The sequence below is a fragment of the Rhinolophus hipposideros genome, assembly GCF_964194185.1.
Source record: "Rhinolophus hipposideros genome assembly, chromosome: 14".
NCBI lineage: Eukaryota > Metazoa > Chordata > Mammalia > Chiroptera > Rhinolophidae > Rhinolophus > Rhinolophus hipposideros.
In genome coordinates, this window is record NC_138060.1 from 37266407 (window position 1) to 37284540 (window position 18134).

The 18134-nt window shown below is 44.7% G+C and overlaps 2 protein-coding genes across 2 annotated transcripts in view; one reads left to right on the plus strand and one right to left on the minus strand.

The window, feature by feature from the left end:
* Positions 1–4946, minus strand: part of METTL6 (methyltransferase 6, tRNA N3-cytidine) — a 17955-nt gene extending 13009 nt beyond the window's left edge. The window contains 3 exon segments of the mRNA XM_081073314.1: positions 1479–1613; positions 2341–2711; positions 4904–4946. Coding sequence (XP_080929440.1) covers positions 1479–1613; positions 2341–2643 — 438 coding nt within the window. The 5' untranslated portion in view covers positions 2644–2711; positions 4904–4946.
* Positions 3660–17742, plus strand: EAF1 (ELL associated factor 1). The gene is made up of 6 exons (XM_081073315.1): positions 3660–3984; positions 6407–6501; positions 8328–8464; positions 9828–10027; positions 11661–11891; positions 14524–17742. The coding sequence occupies exons 1-6, from the start codon at positions 3882–3884 to the stop codon at positions 14568–14570; spliced, it is 813 nt and encodes a 270-aa protein (XP_080929441.1). The 5' UTR covers positions 3660–3881; the 3' UTR covers positions 14571–17742.
* Positions 17743–18134: the final 392 nt, after the last annotated feature.

An 18134-nucleotide genomic window follows, 5' to 3' on the forward strand; every position in this document is an offset into this window, starting at 1 on the left:
ATACAAAGAGAAAAGAAGTTTAAAAAAACAAAAAAGCAAAACAACATCCAAGAGTTGTGGTACGATAGCAAATGGTATAACATACATGTAATTGGAATCCTAGAGGGAGAAGAGAGAACAGAGCTGAAGAAATATGTGAAAAAATAATGACGAAAATTTTTCCAAATTAATAAATATAAAAAGAATATGTGATTATATAACTCCTACACAAGACATAAAACCTTAGCACCTCAAAAGGAACAGATTAATAAATTCAAATTTGATAATTTAAATCCTATCATAGAACAATATCATAAAACAATGTTGAATAAACTATACTTAATCCCAGTCCTTACAACACTCATTGGCACACATTAGGCTCCCAATAAATATATATGGAATAAAGGAACTCACAAGCAGAAAAAACCCCAAACTAATGCTTATTTACATATTATAAAGACTTCAACTTCACTGGTTATAAGAAACAAACAAATTAAAATATGGAGACATTTTATTTTGCCCATAAGATTGGGAGAAATAAAGACTGACATCAAATGTTGAGGGCATAGAGAAAAAGTTATCTTTATGTTATTGGTGAAATTATAAATTGGTATAATGTTCTGGATTATCTATCAAAATTTAAATATGTATACTCTTTCTCCGAGGAATTCTATTTCTTCCATTATTCACCATAGAGAAACGTGTACACGTGTTTTGGAGAGCACGTGCACAGTGGTGATTACATTAACCTTACTTATAAGAGCAGAAAGTTAGAAACAATTTAAATAAATATCAACAGGGTAATTGTTAAAGTATGGTATATCCATTCTAAGAAATACTGCAGCAGGTAAATAAAATGTAGTAGACCTATATATACAAAAAGGAAAAACTGCAAGACATAATGTAGAGTGAGAAAAGTTAAGTTACAGTATAATGTGACTGCACTATTAAAAAGTGTAACAGATGCCAAAAATGTGAAAGGCTGATGGAAAAACTAGATATTTGCATGTTGCCAATGAAGGATAAGTAGATGTTGATTAAATACAGCTATAAAAGATACCCGGGACTATTTGGGGAAATCTGAATTGAGTACTAATGGCATTAGGGGATTACAATTAGTTTTGCTAGATGTATTTTGTGGTCAGTTAGAGAAAATCCTTATTGAAGATGTATGCAGACAAATTCAGCAGTGAAGTGTCTGTAATTTACTTTAAAATGGTTCAGCAAAGAAAAAAGTCTATAAAACAAATGTGGCAAAATACTGGAAATCATTAAATCTGGGTATAAGTATATAGTGTCATGATGGTATTTCTACTTTTCTGAATAAAGCTGTTTCTACATGTATTATATATGTATGCAAACAGGAAAACTATAACATGTTTATGGTGATCACAGCTGGTTAGCTTCAGGGAGAGGTCTGGAATTGGACAAATGGGTATAAAGGGCAGGTCAAACAAGTCCGAAAAAACAATCATAAAATACCAGGATGGTGCACCAACCTTGACATATTCAACCGCTCTTGGAGAAAAATCACAGGCATAAGCAAAGATACTCAGATCTTCTTCTAAAAGCGGGAATAGACAGTTCCCAACCCCACAGCCAGCTTCAAGCATAATCAATTTCTGACCTTCAAACTGAGAAAAGAGAACTCAAAGTTAGACGACACTATATTTGCATAATGAAGAAACAAATCAAATTAAAAGGTCCAGAACGTGAAAGGTCTCTGCCCCCTGGAGCAGACAATAAACTAGTAAACTGATAACCGAAAGCTGATACTGATATCTCAATTTGTCATCCAACATTGGGCAAGTTGGCGTGGAGGAAACAGGGTAATGGCTAAGAGAACAGGCTCAGGGGTTAAACCGCTTGCATTCAATCCAGACGCCTTCCTTCACCCGTGTTCTATCATTGGACAAATCACTTAAGTAACCTTTGCCTCAATTTTATCAATAAGGGGATAACACTAATGCCTCCTTCACAGTTCTATTATAATGAGGCTTAAATTACACAACACATGGAAAGTTCTAGAAAAGGGTCCTGGTAAAGTGTCCATCGTCATCATCATCATCATCATTCACGAATCTGAATCTGTCACTGAAGTCACTCAGTGTACAGTTAATATTTACAACTTTCAGATTAGCTTGAAAGAAACAGAAGCGCCCATTCACGTTCTTCCTCGGATGCAGTACACAACCCGGGAACTGCTAAAACCACTCGAGAGCAAACGGGGTATTTCTAAGGTGCAAAGCAGTCCGACAGGCTTCACAAACCCTCCACCTCCCACTTCCATAAAAGCGCAGCAAAGCACTCCTCTCCCACGTGTTTTAAAGGAAGCGCAGCTCACACAAGGGGTGACGCTACCTCCCGGCATGATCTGAGCTCCTCAAACTCTCGGGTGGTCCAGTGTCTATCTTTGAAGAAATTCGTACTATTCCTTTTGTAAAAAAGGTCCCAGTTCTTCTGAGCCTCTTTTTCCAGTTTCTGCTGTTTAAAGTCAGACACTAAAGCTGGGTCTCTCTGCGGTTTCTCCTCTGGGTCAGCGCCGAGACTCCTTGCCCGGCGCCCTTCCCCGCGCAAAGACGCCATCCCCGGGGAGAACGCGAGTGGCGTTAACACCGCGGAGGATTCTCCACCCCGGAGTGAGCTGAGGCCTCCAAGCGGCATCTGCAGGTGCGGGCAGGGTTTTCTCAGGTGGCGTTCCTCGGCGTGGGGTCAGGCCTCGGGGAGCATTTCTGCTTCGCAGGAAAAAGAAGGGGATTGTTGGTTAGTACTTTTAGAGCAGTTCTTTAAGGTACTGAGTTAGCGGGGCTAGCACCTCCCTTTCCCCCGAAAGTTCAACACACCAAACCTCTCCTAGCGCTGACTCCACACAAAACGCTGCCCATTGCAGGAGAGGTCACAAAGAAGAGCGAGACAAAGTCCCCGCCTGCAGAGGGCTCACGTGCAGTGGCCCCGGACCCTCCTGCGCCGAGCACTGACTCAAAGCGGACTAAGTCGTCCGCTGTAACAAATCGGTGCGGTTCACAAAGAGGACACTCCCGAGAACTCGCGGGGAAACCCCGGAGGGAGAACACTCAGTCGTTTCCGGAGCCCGTGAAGGGGCGACTCCACCGCCGCCGCCGGGGCCTGCACTGAAGGCGGCTGGCTCACTGCCGCACACGAGCGGCGGTCGCGCGTTCCCCGGGATCGCAGACGCAGCGTCTCCGGGGAAGATGGAACCACTGCGTGCGCGTGGCCTGAACCTCTGATCGCGCTCACGAGGAGCTGCCCCGGACCAGCGGGCGAGTCGCCTTCCGGGCCTCCGCACCGCCATCACGGCGCGAAGGGGAGGGAGAGACTGCGTGACGCGCGGTGTAGGGCCATCTGTCTCGGGACAGTCGGGATAAACCAGGCCGACCCGGCCGCCAGGGCCTGAGGACAGCTGGCCAGGCCCGCGATCAGACCCGCGTTAATCTAGTCAGCGGCGCTCTGGGCTCCCTGTCATCAGCTCCTAGACTCAACTGGACGGGTAGTGTCAGGCGCATCCAGCCCTCCGCCAGGCACATACCTCGGAAGCAGACTTCGGGAGCCGCCGCGCAAAACCCGCGTCTGAACTAACCAGCGCTGAGCAGCTCAGAATCCCGGCGGGATTCTATTGCTGTGGCACCGCCCCCGCCACTTCCGCTACGAACCCAGAAGTCCCTCCCCGACGCCGGAAGTCCCGAGGCCTTGCTTCCTCTGGGGCTTTCCCCACCCCGACGCGGAGACTTGCTTCCGGCCCTGGGTGGGCGCCGGCTGCGTTCCCGGTGCGCTCCGGAGCGGTGTCACGGGAGCACCGTACTCCCGGACGCCGGTGCCGGAAGCTCAGACCGCGGCCGTACTTGGGGAGCGCCGGTCCGGGCGCGACGCCCGTGTGGGGGGCCATGAACGGGACCGTAAACCCGCTGCTGGACCGCGAGGAACACTGCCTGCGGCTGGGGGAGAGCTTCGAGAAGCGACCGCGAGCCTCCTTCCACACCATTCGCTGTAAGTCAGCGCTCTCCACGGGTCCCTGCGGCTTCCGCAGCCGCCTGTTGCCGACCTCGAATCCCTGCTCGCCTCCCTCGGCCCTCCGGTGTGCAGAGAACCCCTGCCTACGTCAGCTCCCCTCTCCCCTACCCCAGCTCCTCCAGGACCCCGCTCTCCCCCCTCTGAGCCTCCGGGACCCCGCTCTCCCCCCTCTGAGCCTCCGGGACCCCGATCTCCCCCCCTTGAGCCTCCAGGACCCCGCTCTCCCCCCTCTGAGCCTCCGGGACCCCGCTCTCCCCCCTCTGAGCCTCCGGGACCCCGCTCTCCCCCCTCTGAGCCTCCGGGACCCCGCTCTCCCCCCTCTGAGCCTCCGGGACCCCGGTCTCCCCCCTCTGAGCCTCCGGGACCCCGGTCTCCCCCCTTTGAGCCTCCGGGACCCCGCTCTCCCCCCTCTGAGCCTCCGGGACCCCGCTCTCCCCCCTCTGAGCCTCCGGGACCCCGGTCTCCCCCCTCTGAGCCTCCGGGACCCCGCTCTCCCCCCTCTGAGCCTCCGGGACCCCGCTCTCCCCCCTCTGAGCCTCCGGGACCCCGGTCTCCCCCCTCTGAGCCTCCGGGACCCCGGTCTCCCCCCTTTGAGCCTCCGGGACCCCGCTCTCCCCCCTCTGAGCCTCCGGGACCCCGCTCTCCCCCCTCTGAGCCTCCGGGACCCCGCTCTCCCCCCTCTGAGCCTCCGGGACCCCGCTCTCCCCCCTTTGAGCCTCCAAGACCCCGCTCTCCCCCGTTTTGGCCCCCCAGCTTACTCTTCCCAAACCAAACCCTTCGTCACTGCCCACTGGTCTTCTGTCTCAAGGTCCCAGACACTGTTCCGAAGCTCGTTGGCCCGTACCCCTCTTCATCCCCCCGCCCGCCCTGCCTCCTGCCAAACCCCCTTTGTTACCGAGAGAGTGTGACCCACGTCGGACTCCAGTTCTCCCTCTGAGCCATCCCCTCCCCTTCTGGTTCCCCCGCCGCGGTTCTCCACGTTTAAAGGACTCTTGCTGTTTGCTTGGGAGCCTCATCCACTCCCTTGTATCCCGTTCTCCTCTCCCGTTTTTCCCCGGCTGCCCGTCCTCGTCCGTCCTGACTCGGGCCCCCCGACCGCGGCGCTCCCTCCCCTCGTGCAGCCAGAGTCCACATCCTCTCTGCGCCCCAGCAGAGCGTCCTCTTACAGCTTCCTGCACCCCCCTGACTTTAACGCAGGACCGGGTCCCTTGTGGAGGAAGGATAAAATTAGCATTTGTGAGCCTGGAATACGTTAAAGCTTGATCTCTGTCTGGAGGCGAAGAGAGCAGACACACAGACTGTCGCAGTCGCCATGACTGCTGGACCTTGCCGATTATGGAGTGTTGAGGGAGGAAGGGCACGTCTGCTCTGTCCCGGGGGAAGACCGGCTTTTAGGAGCTGACGGGCATCGCTCTGTGATTCACAACTCCTGGTTTCCTGGTTAAGACTTGTTTTTGTCAAAGGAGCTAATAGGTGTGACTCAACACATTGCAAGAGGGCGTTAGAGAATGATGTTCCATCTTTGTGCGTGGCTTTGCCCTGCCATTACGATGCTTCCGACTGGCAACAGATCAGCTCTCTTAGAGGGAAGGTCTTGGGAGTGTGATAAGAGCTTCATTTCCTGAGCAGTTTACTAAGTTGATGTTGTAGCAAAGTGAAGGGTAATGTAGAATTTAAATGAGACACTTCGCATATGCATCTGCCCTGCGTTTTGAGGCAGGTGTGTGTTAAAATGGAGTAAGATGGCCATTCATGTTGCACTTTAACGGCAATTCAGAAACATGGGCAGGGCTACCCTGTGGAGATACAGTTCAGCCATCTACTCTGAACATCTACAGGGGTACCTTTGTGTGGCACATCCTAATTTTGACAGTTCCTATGCAAAATGACATCAGCTTATATGATGCTGTGGCCTTTCATGTTTCATGTAGAGTTTTACAATCACAGAATCTTATTAATATGCTGCTGCTTTTGAGCCTCACAACAACCCTAACAAAATACTTTATTGTCGATAATAAGCATTCATTTTCATCTGTCACTGGGGAGAGGGGAATATCTTTGTTTAATAAAGTGGTATATAAATTCTAGATTTTTTCCCCTTCAAAATAATCCAGTTGGGGGCTGGGAGGAAAAGTATATGGGGGTATAGATGAAACAAGATTGTCCCTGAGTTGGTAATTATTAAAGCTGGGTGATGATGGTACATAGGGTTTTGGTGTAATGTCTCTGCTTTTGTGAAGTTTTCCACAGTAAAATAGATTTTTTAAATATTCTAAATTATTTGTACTTTCTATTTATCTGAGTAATAAAAAAAAAATTATTTCTTAAATGAGAACACCCAGAAAGCCCTTAGTATAAGTAACCTGGTGGATAAATGCTATTTTTCCTTTCCCTTTAGATGATTTTAAGCCAGCATCTATAGATACTTCCTGTGAAGGAGAGCTTCAGGTTGGCAAAGGAGATGAAGTCACAATTACGCTGCCACATATCCCTGTGAGTTTATTCCATTGTTGTTGTCTTTTTAAATGTACAACCACTGTGAATCCTCGTATTTCATGTTATTACAATTGGAATTTCCTACTGTTTAAAACTTTCTAAAGTACCAACATAAGGAAAAAGGGGATTTGGGGTATAGCATGGAGTAGAATTCATGCTTCTCAGGTGCTTGATTAAAAATTATTCGTTGTTGCCATTTTCCCCACACTCCCTTTCCCCCCATTTGCTACAAGGTAGACAAGGATCCTACCTGGACACCTAGCCTCTCTTTTAGACATAGAGAAAAGCCCGAGGTGCCATGCTGATATATAGCAATGACAATTTAGGAGAGTGCGGCTGCCAAGCCAAGAGTTACGGCAGGTAGGAGTAGGGTTTACTTCTTTCATATATCTGGCAGGGGGTGAAGTGTAGGCCGATCGGAGCATTCAGCTAATGGAACGATGCAGAACTTAGTTAAAAGCTGAACTGAGAACCTTTGCAGAGAGGGGCTTTTGTAAAGCCTTGCCCAAGGCAGCACTCTGATCACAAAGCCCGAAGGATTAGACAGAATACTCTTAGTGAACATGTGTCATTCATTGCATGTCACAACCCTGTCCTGGAACACAGAAAGTTCCAAATGATAGAATGAAAAGGCTCTGGACAGGGAGACCTGGGATGCTTTGTGTTTTGGAAAAATTACTTGTCTTCCAGTTCATACTTCTATTTCATTACTTGTTGCCTTTGGCAGGTTACATCGTCTCCCTTTGGACCTTACTTTCCCAAATATAAAATGAAGGGGTTAGTTAAATGGTCCCTAAGGTCCCTTCCTACTCTAAATGTTTACTGTATGAATAAGGAGTTAAGGAGCCAAACAGTTTTTGATTCTATACAAGGGATTAAATCCTGTATTTGGCAAATATTAATTGAGCACCTACTGTCTGCTGGTCCATTACTAGGCACTGAGGATACAGTCTTGAACAAAACAAGCACATTTCTTGCTCTTGTGGAGCTTATGGTATGGAGTTTAAATATAAGAAAACAGCACTTATTTTAGAAAGTCACAGAAGGCTTCTCTAAGGAAGTGGCCTCTGAGTAGATTTGAAGGTTGAGTACAATTGAAAGAGAGGGAGGGGCTGGCGTTATAGGCAGAAGCCTTGTTAAAGGAAAGAAATTGAGGGTGTGAGACAATGCCTTCTGCTCTGGAGCCAGCAGAGGCCAGGGGTGAGTGGTATGGGTGGGGATGAAGGGCTACATAGTTGGTTTAAAGATTTAATTATTTAACCTCAGAGCAATGGGTTCATGATGAAAGGGCCTAGGCCAGTGAGTGGCATGATGTACTTAACTCTGAGCTTACCAGAATAATGAATGAGCTGCCTTTGGAGATGTGCTGTTGGTTACTTGGCATGCGGGGGAAGCCCTGGACTCTCCAATTACAAGGAAATTTAGAGATGGCTCACTAAAGAAGTTTTACTTCTCGTGGTGAAAACTCTGCTCGGTGTAATACAAGTAATGGTTAATTTGTTTTTCTCAGTTCACACTTTACCACTATTTGTAACATTTCCTGAATCCCTAGAAAAATGTACAGTAATTTAAAAATTTTATTACCTTTCTTGATTACTTAGAACCAATTGCACAGTCACAGATTCTTGCTGTACTTATTATTTCCCCTTTCTTTCTTTTCACTGTGAAGCCAGAAGGAGTTGAAATAGAAATCAGTTTAATCTGTTCTTTTTGAGTTGCTCTGAGCAAAGATTTGATGAGGTGGAGTCACCTGTAAATTCCGTTTTGACATTCATAACTGGCGTGTTTAGTTTTGTTCCTCTTCTACTTTTTGTGGCATATAGGGATCCACACCACCAATGACTGTGTTCAAGGGGAACAAACGGCCTTATCAGAAAGACTGTGTGCTTATTATTAATCATGACACTGGTGAATACGTGCTGGAAAAACTCAGTAGCAGCATTCAGGTCAAGAAAACAAGGTATGTGAATCACCAGGTACAGATTGATGTGATGTTTCTGTCTTTGTATTATCTATTCCTTAATTTTACAAGGATGTGAACAGCTGGCTTCCCAGTATCCTGTCGATAATCTCAACAGCTCCACCCGTCTTCTCAATCAATAAAATATCTTTTCTTTAAATGTAATAGAAAGAATTTTTTTAAGACCTGAAATGTGGAAGCCATTGGGGAAAGGGGTGTACTTTATAATTAAATTCATTTTATTAATTTCAGGCTTTTTGATACAGTACCACTTGAGGGATGAGATTGAAATTTTATAGACTTATTATGAAAGAATAATTGAATGGTATATAGTCTTTATTAGAGTAAAAACAGTATTTTTTATAAGATCCATTTGAGGTCATTATAATACCAAAACAAAAATTTTGCCTATTTTTTGAGCTAGTGAGCTCTGTTTGATATTTGATGGGTATTACATGTCTGATATGAAGCCAAATAGATTTTATTTTAAAGTCAAAATTCATTCTATAAATAGAAGTAACCCAGTTGTTCTACTGTTACATTGCAATATAGCAATTATTGTAGTATAGCAATTACATTTTAAAGAGAGTGTTACAGCCTGATGTTTTTCTCTTTGTGCTTCCTCAAGCCATTTTTCTTTACTTGTTTCACCAAAAAATAAGAGTAGCTACCTTTCATTAAGGGGTTATCATATGCCAGAAACTATGCTAAATGCTTTAGGGCATTATTTTATCTCATCTTTAAATAACTCTGAGAAAGGTGCTATTGTTTTCCTTAAAAACACACACGCAGATAAAGAGACATGGATGAGTGAGACTGTGACTTACCTAAGTCCAGTGCCAGGGCGCTGTAGAGCCCCTGCTCCTTTCCTGCCACTCAGTGGATTTGTATTAATTACCTCCGTGAACCAGGTGCCCTGTGTTACTCTTCCAATAGCTGGTGGTTGTGAGCATTTCTCTTACTACTCAATGTCATCTGGGGCTAGCAGCGTCTATCACTTGGATGCTTGTTAAAAGTGCAGAATTTCAGGACCTACTAAGTAAGAACCTGCATTTTAATGAGTCCCAGATGATTTGTATGTACACTAAAGTTTGAAAAGTGCTGGGCCAGTCCATTTACAAAGAAATTGTTAATAGATACAATTTTCCCACTTTGGGGTAGAACACTTTTCTTGTTTGCCAGCAAGAGCTGGGATGTGACAAAATGAGCAAGCCAGTAAATAGATAATGGAAAACAATGTCAGTATTTTGCAGCAGTCTAAAAAGCATGGGGTTCTGCAGAGACTTCCAGGTGCTTGGTCACCTGGGCAAATTTGAGAACCACTGGTTTGCCGCTCTGATTTCATGGCTGTATCTCATTTCAGGGCTGAGGGGAGCAGTAAAATCCAAGCCCGAATGGAACAGCAGCCCACTCGTCCCCCGCAGCCATCACAGCCTCCACCGCCACCACCACCACCACCACCTATGCCGTTCAGAGCTCCAACAAAACCTCCAGTTGGACCCAAAACTTCCCCCTTGAAAGATAACCCTTCACCTGAACCACAGCTGGATGACATCAAAAGAGGTAGAGAGCCTTTTCTGGAGGCACACATAGCAACTTGGAGTAGGGTGTTAATATGTTTGTAGAGATCACAAGGCTGCCTTGTTGACAAGACGACATGCACATTCTCTGCCATTGAAAAGATTGCTTTTGAGTTCACCACCCCAGATGTGCTGAGGATGGGGGCTTTTACCACTTATCTGATTTCTCGAGGAGAAGTCCAGGCATAATGACTTGAGTTGTGGCTGTCTTTGCAGTGTTCTGCTTAGAGGCCCAGGATTTCAACAAGCATGACTACTGTCTAAAGCTCCATATGGCACACCTTTAAGGCCTTGGAAGAAGAAAATTCCAAGGTGCTGGGGTGGAAACAAGGTACCGATGTCAGTATGGTATCTAGGTTAGAGGGACATTTAAAATACCATGACTAGAGCTTTGTACTAACACATAACTTACAGATGTGAAAGTGCTGGGAGGACCTGTGAAAATGGACACTGGTCCAGAAAGACTTAGAAATCTGATCAGGCTCTTTTCTCCAATATATACCTGAGATAAAGAAGCTTACCTTGACTTTCTGACCTTTACAGTAGATGGTTTTAGTTGTCCAGACTTCTAGGAAGTTATAAGGGTATTTCATATTAGTAAGTTTTATGAAAAAATTAAATCCGTAACAGTAGTAAACAGGGAAAGAGAGTTGTCCTTAGGAAGTTTGCCTTTTCCGCCGTTTATAAACACTGTCTTTTAGCAGGCGAAATCACTCTTTGCATGGGGCACAGTTCTTAAGCCTCCTGATTTTTTTTTCCCTCACGGATATTAGAATACCATTTATGGAAGTTTTTACTTTAGTTGTGAACAGGAATTGGACCATGAGTGATTATTTGTTGCCAGTTAAAGGAACTATAGCAGTTTAAGGTGTGTTTGGACAGGAAAACCTGTGCTGTATCTTTACTGTATTCAGTGACATTGAAATGATTAGATAAAAAGTGTTTTTCCTTCCCTGCTTAACATCTGTAAAAAAATGCAGCACCTGACAGGCATGGCTGTTAGTCAAATATGTAAAGAATGCAACAGAGAAATGTTGTTTAGCCATGTTTCTTCAGTCACTGTGGCTCCTCCTGCAAGCTTTCATTTATTCCTGGATGGGAAAACTGGAAAGGACCGCAGAGGCTGTCTGCTCCGGTCCTTCATTTTTCCACAGTGCCTTGGGAAATGCACTGATTACCACTTGGGTCTCTCTGTTGGTTAGAGGTCGATCCAAAACAAGCACTAGTCAATTCCTAGTCAAATATTTTTCAATATCTTAGCATAATATTGCTCTTCTCTTATTTGATGTTTAATTCATAATTCACAATCTTTTTTTTCTTAGTAGATAAAGGCAAAACAGACTGAATTCGTGTCTTATACAGAACAGTCATTAGCCTCCAATAGTTTGCCTTTTGGCTATTTGGGGTGAATTTAATGTTTCCATTGTCTCTCTTGAGACAGGTTAGGTGTTTTTTGTTGGTTGTGGTCATTTGGTTTGTTCATTTCTAAGGAATTGAGGAGCAGGAGTTGGTGTTAAGTCATTCCTCAGCCGTACTACTCACAGGAGGCACAGCGTGCTGCCTGGGGAATGGTTGCTGCGCTGACCTCTGACCTCTGTTCCGTCATTTTATTCCAGAGCTGAGGGCTGAAGTTGACATTATCGAACAGATGAGCAGCAGCAGTGGGAGCAGCTCCTCAGACTCGGAGAGCTCCTCAGGAAGCGATGACGACAGCTCCAGCAGTGGAGGCGAGGACCGTGGCCCCGCGTCGCCACAGCCTTCACACCAGCAGGCCTCCAACAACAGGCCGGCCATCGCCAACGGAACCAGTCGGCCACAAGGAAGCAACCAGCTCATGAACACCCTCCGTAAGTGTGCTTTCCCTTTTGTGGCTAAGAGAGTGGGGGCATGTAGGCCACAGATGTGCCTTCTGTTTATCTTAGATAAGAATCTATAAGCCTAAAGGTACTTAAGGCTTAACAAAGGATCCTGACAAAGATCATTTGGAGCAGAAAGGAATAAATTATCAAATAGTAAAAAAAGGAAGCACAAAATTGAAAAATCTGTTTTTCTCTTTCCTTTTCCCCACTGGCACAAATTAGGTTTTGTGAATTCTGGAAAATGCTGAAACGTGAACAGCTAGGCTCTTGATTTTTGCATATACCAGAATTTAGGGGTGCTGCGTGCCGGCCTACTGTCCCCCACCTCCAGGTGCTTATACAGTCCCCAGAACTCAGTGTCTCCAGACTGGTGTCCCACAGCCTACAGGGGGACCTATGCTGTTGGGTATATTTGGAGACCAACTAGCCTTTGGCAATGAAGGAAGAGACATTGTAATGTCTGGGTGGCTTTCAATGCATTGAATACTAAAAGCAGAGGAAAACAAGAACCCATTTCTTTGTTTTGGAGGAGGGGAGAGTGCTGGTCCTCTACGCTCTTCCTTCTCCAGAATCCTAATGGATGCTCTCCTGGGCTACAGCTTCCTTTGCGGAGGTTGGACGATCTGGAGGCAATAGTGGGGCAGCTAGCCTAGTGAACCCTGCTGCTGTGGACCTGGCAAAGATAATTCTCAACCTTGGCACTACAGACATTCTGGGCCCGTTGAAGCTGGTTGTGGGGGCTGTGCTGTGCATTGTAGGATGGTTACAAGCCTCCCTGGCCTCTGCCCGCTGGATGCCAGAAACACTGCCCCCTTCTCCTCCAGGAGTGTCAATCAAAAATGTCTCAGCATGTTGCCAAATGTCCCCTGGGAGGCAAAATCACCCTCACTGGAAAACCACTACAGTCGGCTCTGCTTTTCTACCTGAGGGAGTTCAACACTGTTATGGTATCAGTTAAGGATACTGTCTTCTGTCCCCTTGTTTACAGCCAGATTCTGGAATTCAGAGTATACTTGGGTGCTCTTCTCAGCTGACTAGGGATAGTAAGTTTCACATTGGTGTTTAGTATTCATAGTGGAAAAGGAGTAGACAGCTACTGTGGCTTTAATTCCCAGTCAATGCTAAATCATTCTTTCCTCCTAGAAAGGAGCAAACAAATGGCACAGTGGGTGTCACTGTGGCACTGCCCACCAGTGCTTTAAACTCCTTTTAGCTCTTTATGTCTCTTAAGTTACCCTGTCCCTCAGCTCTTCGACTGGTGAGACCTTACTCTTTGCATACCTCATATACAATAAAGTATTAGAGTTTTTTAAACCAGGAGTGTCAACCGGAACTATCTTATAAACCCCAAGATCACAGTAAATAGCACAAATTTACTAAATTCAGATGTAAAAATATTTTAAATATTCAAGAATTCATTTAAAAGAACAATAATAAACCATTACATTTTTAAAAAATAATAATTTTTGTGAAAAATAAATTTTCCAAATCAAAAAATATTTAGTAAGAAGAGTAACTTTGCTTTAAAATATTTTGTGAATCTGTTTAATGTCTGGCTTAGTACAAAGATGGATTTTTACATGTGCTTCTGAATTCAGTTTGTTGCCATAAATTGTTTAGTTTGAAGTATATGAAGGAAAACCTGGCATCACACAAGTGTGTAGTTAGAAAAGGAAGGACCTTTTAGTGGTTACCAGAGGGTAAGTGGGGGAGGGGGTGGTAGATGAGGGTAAAGGGGATCAAATTTATGGTGATGGAAGGAGAACTGACTCTGGGTGGTGAACACACAGTGGGATTTATAGATGGTGTAATACAGAATTATACCCCTGTAATCTATGTAACTTTACTAACAATTGTCACTCCAATAAACTTTAAAAAAAAAAAGGAAAGGAAGGACCTTGGGGTCGGACCCTCCTGAAGGGTCTCAGAGACACCAGGGTCTTCAGAAAAAATTTTGAGAAGAGGTGGCATAGAGATTAGCACTCTAGAAATACAGAAGTTTAATTTTATTGTAATCGAATTGGTATCAACTGGGAGCCTGTTATTGTCATAGATTGAAATGTTGAGTACTTGTATTTTTTACTCCTGAAACCTAAATTCTGCACACCAAACAGAAATTTGAGGCTTTACAAAATTCATTAGTTCAGGTTTCTGTTTTAAAGTAATGTGAATATACTGGGCAGAGGTGTACCAGAGGGAGTATTGGATTAGCGTGTTACAGGTGTAAACAGTATTCTGCTTCCTTAATGGAAAGCCCAACTTGTTATTTTAGCTTTTATAAAGCAAGTTAATGTGAAAAATTCTACTAGACAATGAAACAGTATTGAGAAAGATTTTCTTGCTATTTATTAACACATTTAAAAGCTATCTAGCTTACTCCTCCGCTTTTCTATCCCAGTATAAGCAGCATTGCTGTGCTTTGCAGATACCAAAAATGGCATTTCTCTCAAAATGTCGACTGTACCAGTTTTGTCACTGAGCCACATTGATTTTCTCCCCTACTAAATTGAATTGGCCTGGTTTTACTATAGTGTGATAGCCGAGGCAGTCAACCAAGGAATTGTGAGGAAGTCATTTTTAAATTGTGTACCTTTGGTTTGATTCTGTTTTCTTTTTACAGGAAATGACTTGCAGTTGAGTGAGTCAGGCAGTGACAGTGATGACTAGAGCTGGATCTTTCAAAATCAACTCTTTGGTGCACGAATACACTGCACGCCCGGGCTACCCTGCATGAAGTCCATTGCCAAGAGGAAAATGTTGTGGGTCAGTGACTGTAGTAGAAGCTGGACCTCTCACATATGCAAATCTTTAACTTAATGGTGATGGATGATTTTCTTGTGTAATTTTTGAACAATCTCATGTTTCAAAGTTTTAAGTAGTTCTATAGAAGAACTGACAGAATTATATTTCTATTTGGTTAACACTGTTAATGAAAAACAGACAAATGGGCCCTGGTCTAGGTTACTCAAAGGCCATGTGTTCACCAAGCCAGTGATTCAGTTTTAAACCTCAGCAGTCACCAGTTTGGCCAAGTGGTCTGCACCAGTAAAATGAAACAGTCTTTGAGGGGGAGGAAAGGGAGGGAAACCTCAAACTGCAGCATAGAAGTATGTTAAAACCACTTTAAATTGTGGGCACAAAGTGGTAAGGAAGTTTTGTCTGAACCAGCCTGACAAGCCTGTGTGGAAACGGACTTCAAGGTGGAGTCCTCGAGTGTCAGCTGGATGGGACCCTGGGGCTCTGGCAGTTCAAACCCCTCACTTACAAAAAGGAAAGTGAAGCACACAGCTGGTTCACGGCCAGTTTCCAGGCCAGGTTCACTTAACTGGCACCAGATTCTTACACATGGGACTTACACATGGACATTGGAGCTTTTATTGGGCACGTCTAGCTCCAGTTCCGAACCAGACAGTCCCCACATACATGAGGCTGGGTGGGCAGATTGACGGGCGGCCATTGTGCTGACACGCGACTCAGATTGGGGCTCTCAGTTCTTCACTCGGTGGGTTTCAGTGGGGGACGTAGGAGAGGAAGAGAGGTGTGATGAAGAAACCTATCTGAACAAATGAACCAGCCGATAGGTTTTCAAAAACCAGGTTCTAGATAGGAGTTCTGCAATATAAAATGAGCACATGCTTTTGATAAGGTATTTCTGTTCGTGCTTTTGTACCACTGTTTGTGCCTGACTCCCGCACTGATGAGTATTTTTATACACAGCTAGAAGAAAGTCACAAGATTGCCTTCTGGGGAGTGCAGTTTCCAAATGAGTCTGTTGTTGCAGGAAACTGGTCCCTCACTAGTAAATGTTCCATATTGAGTGAATGTGTGACACATTGTCTCATAATTAGGATGGGGTATCTCACTTCTGTAATTTGAATGAATGTGCCTGAGAAATTTCCATCTACTTTGGTTGGGTGGGTATCAAGAACATTAAATATGAGTTTACTTGCTGGGGTCCCTCCACTCAGATGGTCTCTCCCTCCCCAGCTAGGGAAGGAAAGCAGTCTGGACCTAGAAAGGAATTCGATCTGTGGTGGGGCCTGTGCTTACAGTTGAGCCTTGTAGAGTCACCTGTTTCCAGCACATAGCGCGACCCCGGTGAGCTGGAGGTGGGGACTGGTAGCCGTTGTCCAGCCGCACACACACCACCACTCCAAGTGTAGGTGACAGGTGCACACTCGTACCCTCTGGGGGGTTCTCAGCCCATCCTGAGGTGTTAGTGAGTTTAAAGGCAGGTAGGAACTTATTTATAACGAATTGATATAATTGCTTTATAATTCCTTGGTAATGACAGCTCAGGGAGGGTGATGGCTGTGATTGGGAGACTTGAATTGTTACTGGATGTGGGAATGTTTCACTGCTCTTAACTTGCTCAAGCTGGGGCAGGTTCCAGGAACTTGAACTAAAAATATCTATTTAAGCCTTTTTTTTTTTTTCTCCCAAAGTCTTCACATACATAGACAGAACTGTAGTTTGGGGCATGTCGGGTAAAGATACTTTTTTCTGTAGGAAATGCTTGTATGTGGCACTGGGTTTGGCGAGTCAAGCTTTCTGAGCTTCAGCCTCTCCCGTCATCCATCCTACCTGAGCCTGCACACTTGTCCTCTAGCACAGCTCCAGTTTGGTTCCCTGCACAAAGCTTTTGGGGGTTCCCTCCCCCCACATGCCAGCCTTACCCACCAGAATAAGGAATTATTTCTTTTTGGAAATCAAGAATTTGGCCTTACAGACTACTTCTCATGAGTACTCTCTTGCCAGCCAAACTGGACTTGTTCTTCCTGCCTCTGTGCCTTCTCATCTCTCCTCCGCCCCCTCTCCCCTGCCACACTGGGTGCCATTGAGAAGAGGTTCGTTTCAATTGACTGCAGTACTGTGTGCACATACTGACCTGCTCCTTGCTTGAGCTCTGGTTAGTCTGAACTCCTTCAAAGCAGGGACTGCTAGTCTCATCTCTATCCCCTGGGGGGTCCATAGGAATAGGTATTCCAGATGCTTATAGCCTGGTGGGGAGGAGGCAAGGAGAACCAACCAGTGGAATAGAGAGGGTAGACCTACATAGAGAAAACATTCCAGGCGTGTAGAGACAGCTGAAAACTATCCATGCTAATTTGCATAATTCTGAAGTTTCTAACTGAATTGTTAAAATTGCCTTTTTGTTCTATACGTCTACCAAACTGTGGGTCATTAGGCGAGGTGTAAAGACTTAAGTCTGAAGTATCTGAGGAGCCATGGCAAACCACAGCAAAGACGTGATTTGGGAAAACAATACAAACAAACTAGAGATTTGTAATGATGCCACTCATTAACTATTTCTGTAGCAGAATCATTTTTTCTATGTGTGGTATTAATATGTATGTGCTTCAATAGTGGGAAAACTTGAAAATTCCACAATCCTTACTTCCCTATTTGAGAGGCTGGTTAAATAGGGTGTGTGTGTGCGTGTGAGAGAGAGAGAGAGAAAGGGATATTTATTACATTATTTTGAAAGAATAATACTCTGATATGTGGATATATATTAGGTACAGCCAAATTGGATGCTTCCATTTGGCAAGGAAGGTAGGATTTCCGAAACTCAGGCCTTAACCAGTAGGTTGGAACACAAGACCAATTGAAGCGTTACGAAATGTGTGTTTTTGTTGCTCCTGTTACTTCTGTCTTGGATTCATTGTCTCATTCTTAAATGATTTTTAAAATTTTGTGCTTAAAAGTTTATTTTGCTTAATTATGAAGTAGACGTGCATGTTTACATTTATGTAAAATATTTGCTGTGTAAAGTTTTTCTTGGTTTATTCTCTTAAAAGATCACTCTATTTAAGTAAAAATGAAGATCAACAATATACTTCCTGTTTTGCTGGGTTTTATTTTCAGTGAAAAATGTAGGGTTCTTTCAGAAATCCTTTGTGCTTAACTCTGATTATCTAAATTGACTCCTTTTTAATTTGGTTTTTTGCTCATTAGGACTTACACCTCAGTTTTGTAAGGTATGTAAGTTCAAAACTAAAGGATGACTTTAATAAGCCATAAGGCATCTGAGGCCATTTGACTTGGTCTGGACAGGCAACCTTAGCTTTGGGTCTGAGAACCATGCAAGGGCTGAACCAAATCCCTAGACAGCTCCTAGTTTAGCTCACCAAATTCCTTCACCTGGAATGCCATACCACACATACCCCTGACCCCAAATCAACACTCGATGGCTGGAAGTAATCCTGCCTCCTGCTTCCATTCCACACC

Bases quoted from the DNA above. Each gene is read 5' to 3' on its own strand.
- EAF1 (XM_081073315.1), top strand. From the start codon at position 3,882: ATGAACGGGACCGTAAACCCGCTGCTGGACCGCGAGGAACACTGCCTG. The intron at 10,028-11,660 runs GTAGAGAGCCTT...ATTTTATTCCAG, and splicing joins GCTGGATGACATCAAAAGAG to AGCTGAGGGCTGAAGTTGAC. The intron at 11,892-14,523 runs GTAAGTGTGCTT...TTCTTTTTACAG, and splicing joins CCAGCTCATGAACACCCTCC to GAAATGACTTGCAGTTGAGT.